The sequence below is a fragment of the Rhamphochromis sp. 'chilingali' genome, assembly GCF_963969265.1.
Source record: "Rhamphochromis sp. 'chilingali' genome assembly, chromosome: 15".
Classification (NCBI taxonomy): Eukaryota; Metazoa; Chordata; class Actinopteri; order Cichliformes; family Cichlidae; genus Rhamphochromis; species Rhamphochromis sp. 'chilingali'.
Window position 1 is genome coordinate 4435518 of NC_137942.1, and position 9505 is coordinate 4445022.

Below are 9505 nucleotides of genomic sequence, written 5' to 3' on the forward strand. Positions count from 1 at the left end.
TCATTTGGTTTGTTGAGTTTTGTTTCTTTGACCTCTTTTATGAGCTGAACATTTATTACTTTTGTAAATATAATTTTTGGGGGGTTAAATAAATGGAAACCCTAGTTTTCTAATAATTCCTGTGACTCCTGCTTTTTCAACTCGGTCCATCACAATGTACCATAAACTGTATATAAAAAATGGATGTAGCTGAAAAGTGACACCAGTGCGGATGTACCTTAAATTGCTGTATTTATTTGCCACCAGGGGGCGATGTTTATGTTTACTATTGAAATTGTAGTGTTAAACTCTTTAGGACAACAGACCTTTTCTTGCTCTTGGACCTCAGTACAGCTATCCTAGTTTCAGGTCACTGAAAACAACAGAATGCTTCAACTGTTAATAGATAAAGTCTTCTCAGTCTACAACTTGTACAACATTTTTGACAATATGTCATTTCAGTTTGGACAGCAGTGACCAATAAGCAGAGCAACACGACCTTCTCTAGCATGCCAGATACTCATTCTTTCTCACATGCTTCATTTAAAAATGAAAGAGATTGTGTGGGTGAGCGTAGCAGCTGTTATTTCCCTTCAGTGTTTGGTCAGCATGACAAAGTCTCACCCCCCTACGTCTTCCAGTCGACTCTCCTCCATGCGTGTTCCCAGTTCACATTAACTAGAGTGCTGCTGGGTTGCTAATGAAATCTCAATTATCTGCTTTTTCCACGTGTGAGAATATCCTGTGTTTAATTTACCTGCTTTATCAAAAGAACCAAATATAGATGGCATGGTGAAATCATGCTGCAAACAAGCATCTTTATCTATTTGCTGTGTGAGTCATTATCTCATATCCATTTCTATCCCATTTTCGTTATTTTATCTACAGCCTTTCTTTTTTGCAGCTCACCCTCTGAGAAACATCTCTGCTAACTCTTCATGTAACAGCCTAGCTTATTATGGCTAACAACACTTTTTGGGAGTGAAAAAGTGACTTGCAAAGCTTGATTTTATAAAATACCCTAACTCTTAATTTACAAATGCATTGTAATACTATATCTAATAATCTGTGCTCAGAATACAGACACTTCATCTTACCACAAGTTTTATAATTCCAGATAGATGTTTCCTAAATATGTTTTATTTCTCATTAGCAAAATTACAACATAACTACTATTTACATGTATTGGACAACTAAATTGGGAGACCTTTTGTCTCCTCCTAGTCAGCCTCCTAGTAGGTGCACATTTAAGTTTGAAAACCCAAGGTGATTTTCTGAAAGCTTGACTTCTTATCTTGACCTTGAGTTCAAGGTCACTGAGATTCAAAGTCGTCCAAGATGTTTAGTAGCTGCACCTATGGTATGAATTTCAAAATCCTACAACACCTCGTTCCCGAGTTATTCGCAAACTTGGGTGTCCACACTACCAACCCCGCCCACCCACCTTTTATGGCCGAGGGGTTAAACGTGTTGAACAGGAGCTTTGGGCCACAGCTGCCTTTGTGTACACAAAAGAAAAGCAAAAAACCTAAATGAAGAAGAGAAGCCACCACAGACTGTGGACATGTCAACACATACCACATTCACATTAAAGAAATTCACCATTTACAAGTTGAGACATAACGCTATAACATTAAGACAAGAAAAAGATGGGTTTAAACAGCTCTGCTGGAGTCGGGTCCCATGAGCATCAAGCAATCAATTGTTTCCATTGTTTTTACAACAATGGAAACCCCAATGAGTTTATTGGAAGACTGGATGGATTTTATTGCATCTGTGAAATCGAAAAGTCATTAAGTGAAAGGCCGGCTTTAGGTTATTAAACCTGCAAATAGCAAAAAATAATGTTTAGTGGCCTGAATGGCAACAAACTATTTGGTGACAGAACAGAAATATAGGAGTTATACCAAGAAAAACAAATACTGTCTTCATGTGGTTAATGTGTGTTTTACATGCAAAGAATCCCCAGTTTTAAACCAGGATGAGATGGGCATCTGAAGGTTTATGCCTCTAAGTCCAACCTCAGTACCTCGGCTTCATAAAATAAGGAAGTTGCTGAAAGTACAACTATAGCAGTATTTTAAAAAATCAGACCAAGCTTATAGTTAGAAAAAATAATATTATATATATATAAAATATTAAAAATGATATTCAGTACACACAAATAATAAATAGCTTGGGATACCTTGTGAGCATCATTTTCAATCAAATAGTAAATTCTTTAGTGTTACACTTATCTATTAACAAGCATACTGTTTTGTGTTTTAAAAAATTGTTGATGAAATTTCTTAAAATGACCCAGTAAATTTATACAAAGTTACAAATTGTATAGACTTTAACCACTTCAGCCATCATAGTACATCATGGTAAATATATATTCAGGTTAATATTTCTTATTATTGATGACTTCTTAGTCTGAGTGTGAAGAGCTTTAATATTAAAGTAAAAGTACTGTTACCCTTTGTCATGTCCTTGAAAAACAGTTTTTCCATTTCTTTTCATTGCTTTCTGAAAGAAACTTGAAAAATGTCAGCTATGAAGTTCAGTGACTTTATTTTATTTTTCTTTGCTTCAGCAGAACAGATGGGTGGGAGCTGAGATCACAAAGCAACATGGGTGACGCGTCGTATTCCGGCCTGGAGATGACGGCTGAGACGTGGGAGAACGGCAGCTTTGCGAGCCCCTCGCCGGGTCTCCCACTGTTTCCGCTCATGTTCAACGACAGCGATCTGAACGACACGCTGTTCAACTCCACCAACTCCACCGCCCCTGATGCCTTCTCGGGTCCCAGCGTAGCAGGGGTCCTCATCCCACTCATTTACATAATTGTTTGCATCATCGGCCTGGGCGGCAACACTTTAGTGATTCACATTGTTCTGCACTACTCAAAGATAGAGTCCGTGACAAACATCTATATTCTCAACCTGGCCATCGCCGACGAACTCTTCATGCTCGGCCTGCCTTTCCTGGCGGTGCAGAACACGCTCCAGTCATGGCCCTTCGGCTCCTTCATGTGCCGACTGGTCATGACTGTCGACTCCATCAACCAGTTCACCAGCATCTTCTGCCTGACCGTAATGAGCATCGATCGCTACCTCGCCGTGGTCCACCCCATTCGGTCTTCTAAGTGGCGGCGGCCTCAGGTGGCCAAAGTGGTGAATGGCACCGTGTGGGCGCTGTCATTCCTTGTTGTTCTGCCAGTGGTCATCTTTGCTAACATCCAGAAAGCAGGAGGCACCTGTAACATCGCCTGGCCCCAGCCGGCTAACATCTGGAGGGCTGCTTTCATCATTTACACCTCCACTGTTGGATTCTTCTGCCCTCTTCTCATCATCTGCCTCTGCTACCTGCTCATCGTCTTCAAGATCCGCAGCTCGGGGAAGAAAGTCCACGCCACCTCGACCAAGCGGAGAAAGTCAGAGCGGAAAGTGACACGCATGGTTGTGATTGTTGTTGCTGTGTTTGTTTTCTGCTGGTTACCTTTCTATGCCCTCAACATCATCAACTTATTGGTGGCCCTGCCACCAGAGTACCAGGGCCTTTACTACTTTGTCGTAGTGCTCGGTTATGCTAACAGCTGCGCCAACCCTATCGTCTACGGCTTCCTGTCAGACAACTTCAAGCGGGGTTTCCGGAAAGCCCTCTGCCGCTCCACGAGGAAGGTGGAGAACCACGAGCCCCTGGAGCACCAGCAGCAGGACGAGGGCAGGAGGGCGCTCATGCCCAGAGAGAGCCTGAGACGAGCAATCAGGGATGAAGAGGATGATGATGAAGAGGTGGTTTCAGAAATGACTGAGATATACAGAATTGCCCAGAATGGAAACAGCAGCTACCAGCTGCAGAGCTCGCAGCCGTTATTCTTAGAGAAAGGCGCAACACCTGGAGTCACAGAGCTAGGCTCCCCAGATAGGCGGGATAACATGGGGGATGCGAAAGGGAAAGACGCCAACGGGGCCACCCTGACTGTCCCACTGCTTCTCAACGGAACCAAGGGTGGGAGCACTAAAACGCTACCAGAGGAAAACTTGGAACCAAGCGCATCATTGGAGATAAGTTACCTCTAGTGTAAAATATGAACTTTAAGTTTATGGGACCGATGTGGAGTGAGTACAATACAGGGTGGCCTGCTTCTAAGCCAAAAAAAACCCCCATAACAACCCATTAATGAACACTTGGGTGGGTCTTAACATTTTTTCATCAGTGTACACATTAAAAAGCATGTTTATAATGTAAATTTTGTTTATATGCATGCCTGTATGTACAAATATGTGCCTTTAATTGGTTTGATCACCATTTTTTCTGCTCTTTTAAGCTGTTATATTCCATAATGTGAAAATCATTTGCTCAGGTTTGGCTGTATTTAAGCTTCAGTCGCCATCTAGGTTGATGACATGGGTGTTGTTACTGCAACTATTATAAAACCAAATGCCTGCAGCTCCAGCTCCTAGAAATCCTAGTTTGTCTGTTAGTTTCATTTTGCTGCCGGGATCACACTTTGTGTTTTCTATAGAGAGTCAAACAGGTAAAGAGGTGGTCGGGGTGGATGAACAACATGCAAAAAAAATAATGTTTCTGATTGGGTTAGGACAAAAGCACTCATTTTCACACTCAGTGAATCCAGGAAAAAGTCAATGTATTACATATTTTTTGAATATGATTGTTTAATTTAACATAACCACCAGCTGCCAGCTCCTAAACATACTCAGCATCTCATTAATAGTGTCATATCTTATCTTTAAATACTTATTTAACCCCTTGGATGCATGGTGCACTGTTAAATTAATCCTTATACACTTTATACCGGGCTCTGTGCAAGGCATAGTTAAGGTTATGAGAACTGTGGATCTATGATATAAACTATCTATATACTATATAATTTGTGGAAAACTGTTTTCTCTTACTTACATTATTAGTATGTTATTATTTTCCAAGCCTGCTGCACTTTTTCAAATTCCAGGGACCCATTATGTTCATTTCCTTGCCTCATATTTTCATTCTTTGCTTCTACTAGAGTAACTTTACACAATTAGCAGTTGAGATGAATCCTTATTTAGCTTCCACTTCCCTCAGTTTATCCTCCATCTAAAACAAGTTTCTCTGTTCAAGACAATTTTTGATTGGCTGGCCCCGCACATACAGAAATTTTAAACTCATGACCAAATGTTTTGGCAGTGGCACACATTTTGTGTTTTGTACACTTTGTCATTTCAGTTTTTACTTGGATTATTTTCAGCATAAGCATTCTTTGCTTCTTTTTTTTTACTGGTGAATAATCAGTTCTGGCCCAAGTCCTGATTGATGGTAATCCATTTCTGTATTATCAGTGCTTCAAGTCGATCACCCTTTGTGGGCTTCAGGTTATCTGCTTGCTTTTAAAGGACTGATCATACGAAAAACATGCTCAAAGATCAGCTTCTTCCAATGGTCCAAGAGCAATGGGGTGATAATCTGTGCATTTTTCAGGATGATGGAGCACCACGTCAGAAATCAAAGCGATAACTAAGGTCAAATCAGCTTTTTGGATCAACGGCCAGGAATCTCCTCAAATCTATTTCTTAATCCCACCGAGATTTAATCTTAGAAATGTGCCATCATTCAGGATTTGGCTCAGAGGCTGATATCCACCACGCCACAAATAACGTTTGTATGAAAGACAAGATTTGTGCCTTTGCCAAAACTTCTGACCCCACTGTTAGAAGCTTTGGCCATATTAAGTAATAAACGTTAGATATAAAAGATGAGCATATCCACGCTCATGCTGTAGGAATTTTCTCGTAGAGCTTCCAGCCCTGCTTTCAGAAATCAAACACTTTAACAGTTTTAGATCCAGCATAATTACAAAATCTTATTATCCAGCTGCTTCCAGTGTGTCATCAGAGCAGCAGTTGTGCACGTAAAATAATTTGAAAAAGCCGCCTCATAAAACCAAAGTGCTTTATAATAACGGCTGGATTGATGTGACAGTCAAAGAGATATTAGAGAATCCATTAATCTGTCAGTGCTGAACCGATACCTGTGTGAAAGCCCTGAGGCTGCTGTCAGAATGAGAGTGCTTCTAATAACCGCTGACATACAGAAGTTGCTGTTCTAAAACATGCCAACAAAAAAGGAAAAGTTCATAGGAAAACCATTTTTTAAATTTAAATATTCTATATTTTTTTCATTAATTTCAGTGCCCCATTTAAACTCAGTATAATCTCTGATCTAATGAAGATCAAGCTGCTGCAGGCACTCGCAAACTCCATTAGCGTCATCCAGGTTTCCCTCGCTTGCATCATTTGTCCGTGTCGTAGTTCCTCACCGTGAAGATGTGAAGCATGACGCAGGACCGAGTTCTTTCATCCAGAGCGTCTCGCGCGTTTCTGATGACGACACGCCGGCTCACACGAGTCAAACCGCAATCACACTGGAAAGCGGAAATGCTGTGAATTTTTCATGTAGTGTTCACCTTTATTTATATTCCTATAGATACAGATCATATATATATATAATTTTAAATTTAAAACTTAAAATGAGCAAACTGAAACAAATGAAACTTGTTTCTACCTGACACTCAGATTATAGAAGGAGAAAAAAAACCCTCCCATTTCTGATATATAATCATACTGAAGGCTTTTATACCCTTATTTGATTTACTTATGAAAGTGTCCACTTTCTCATTACTTTCATATATTGTTTTAGGAAGTATCCAATACATACAAGTTTCATTTATATAATTTTTCAGGGGATCTTATATCTGTTTTCACTCTTGTATGCTTTTCATACAAGTTTCACACAAGACAGATACAAACGTTATAAGATTTATATATATCTTTTCCATTAGCCTTATATGATTCACTATATGAGGCAAGCCAAATCTGATGCAAGTCTTTATAAGTTTTTTCGATTTCTTTTCCATATGGGTAGTGTCAGAGCAGTCTGTTGAGTGAAGGCAGGTATCCAATGATTTCAAGCCAAACAGTGAATGTAACAAATTCTCTTAAATTTCTTGTACCTGCTGCTCAGGTAGCGGGCCAAATGTTTACTCATTATTTTAATAAGACTTAAAACCACTGACAGACTGACCCAGCCTTAAAGTTGTTTCATTTTAAGCCTCAGAAATAAAAATTCAAGGTGCTGAAAAACACACATTCACTTTTCTCCTTATGCTGCAGAAAAGCTTGAATATTTAACCAGTGACCTTGAAATCAGTTTAAAATGCTTCATAAATTTTCTGCTGGATATTGTTATTCATATCTTTCAAGCTATTGTCTGCAAATAACATATTCAGATTTTATATAATATGCTTTTTTTTGCAACATAAGGGTTTTTAAGATAATATCAGATGTGGGTGGCTGATCGCAGCAGTTCCATCTATAGAAATACTACGTCCACAGTTCACACCGACACTGCTTTTTAACTGACAGGTTTACTTTTCCATGCATGGCAACATTTTCCCACAAGAAAGAGACAAAACTGTATTAATAAAGAAGAAATTAGGGAATATACTTTAAATTGATGTCTGTTCATTCAGTAAGGTTGCTTGACGTAGGGAAGTTGGTAAGGTTATAATCATAGGGTTGCAATTATTTCTGGTTTTAAAATAAAGATTTTTGTGGTTCGCTTATTGCCCTACTATTAGAATTATTTGCTATGCACAGGTTGCTAAAATAATGTTATTACACCTGCATACAGACAAAGAAACCCATGTTATCTTTTAATTTAGCAAATTACATATTTCTTTGATGTCTAAATTTAACTAAAACAATACTTGTATCCTAGTTTTTCACATGTGGAAGACGAATTTACCCATAAAACTCCAGCACTCTCCCAACACATGCTGACTGCTCCACAAAACAGTTAAACCACACCAGAATCTTCAACATGCATATTTTAGTAATTTAGATATTTACTGTCTCGGGCCCTCGTATTGAAAATATGATCAAGCTAAGCGAAAAGAGAAAAGAAAACATCGCCCCTATACCTGGAAACATTTTTTTTTTGTCTCTAGCTGCCATTTTGACTTTTGATATTCAAGGCCAGACAAGTGGGACTCCACTATTTAGAACAGGGATATTAGACATACAGCCTGGGCCAGAACCAGGATGCCAAAGGTAATGTGTGGCCCAGTATAGACGACACGGTACTATTCAAGGAAACTGCAACTTTCTCCAGGGTAGAAGTCTAAACCATCACCAGATTTGCAGAGATGTTACAGAAAGTGTGCCAGCGGGTTTGATTTATGGCAAAGATATTAAAATTGCGCCAATTCTGCATCAGACATTCAGGCCTGTGGATATTTTTTCGTTTCTACGTAATGATTCTTATTTAGTTTTAAGATCAGAAGTTCAAGATTTAGAAGGTTTTTTGGTAACTAACATGCAGCACTAAAGATCAATACAGCTGTCAGACTGTGTGGAACTCTTTAAAAATAAAGTCAATGAAAGTGAAGACGAGCAAACACTGCCAGATAAAGCTGTCACGTCCCGGTCGCTTAGAACAGGTGCAAGGAGACGAGCTTTGAAGAACACTTGAACAGTTCTCAGTGAATATCAGGTAGCTTTTTTGTTCGGATTGCCCATCCCTATGTGCAGCGAGTGTTCTGTATTATTTTCTATTGCTATAAAAGAAATCAAGCTGCATTCAGTTTCCATGAAAACGTGTTTGCCGTAGCAGGAATGGTTCATAAGGACAATTTCTAAGAGACAGAGTTGCATGGCTTTTTATGTTACAGCATTCTTACTGATTCTATACAAATAATGTAGATAATTATCTGATTACATGGGTGTACTTTGAAATTAATCTGTGTCGCTGCTCAGATTGTGACCTTAGCGAAAGAGCTAATTTGTCTGTGTTGTTTCTTGAAAGCTGAACACTGAGCCATCATGCCGAGGCTCGCTGATTAATTATACACGTGCTGCCTGAGGTGTGTAGGCCAGGGTGGATCCAGAAATATTTGAGCAGTAGCCACAATACTGTTTTTATGGTCCTCATCAATTTCAGTACAGCTGTAATTAAACATATAATTCTGAAGGATCTGCGCCTTAATTAACCGTTATGATCTGTATAACTGCAACACTGAAAAAGATTTTAAAAAGTTAATAAGTTACTATTTTCTTATCTGAAGTTATGTCTTTGTGGTGTACTGAGCTGCTTCGGGAATGTGAGTTATCATGTAAAACAAACTTGGTCACACTGGCTTTGTGTTGGTGTGCATTCTTGGTAATTTTGTGTGTTTTAATTGTCATAAAGTAAAGCTATGTGCCAGACAGGCGTCCTTTCTTTATCAGACTCCGGTACATGTGAATGGACTCCTGTACACACTGTTTGCACTTTGGTGTGATTACACACAGACTTTTTTTCACATAACTGTAAAAATGATTTTGTTCATTACTCACAAACAGTGTCAAGTTGCCTCTATTGAGCATACAAAGGTTTATTGGGGCTCATGGAAGAGGATCTCCATTAAACGCCAAATATTGCTTAAAATTTACTACTGACCTGCCTTTCTTCTTTTTCCTACCCTAAAAAAGTAGTAATTAAAGTG

General features: G+C 39.1%; 1 protein-coding gene across 3 annotated transcripts in view; it reads left to right on the forward strand.

The window, feature by feature from the left end:
* Positions 1-9250, forward strand: part of LOC308411712 (somatostatin receptor 3) — a 49996-nt gene extending 40746 nt beyond the window's left edge. For 2 of the 3 annotated variants that reach the window (XM_080905710.1, XM_080905711.1), the window contains exon 2: positions 2555-9250. In XM_080905710.1, coding sequence (XP_080761836.1) covers positions 2592-4043 — 1452 coding nt within the window. In that variant the 5' untranslated portion in view covers positions 2555-2591 and the 3' untranslated portion in view covers positions 4044-9250. The remainder of the gene's footprint in view (positions 1-2554) is intronic. The other variant, XM_080905709.1, reaches the window with a different exon arrangement.
* The last annotated feature ends 255 nt before the right edge of the window (positions 9251-9505 follow it).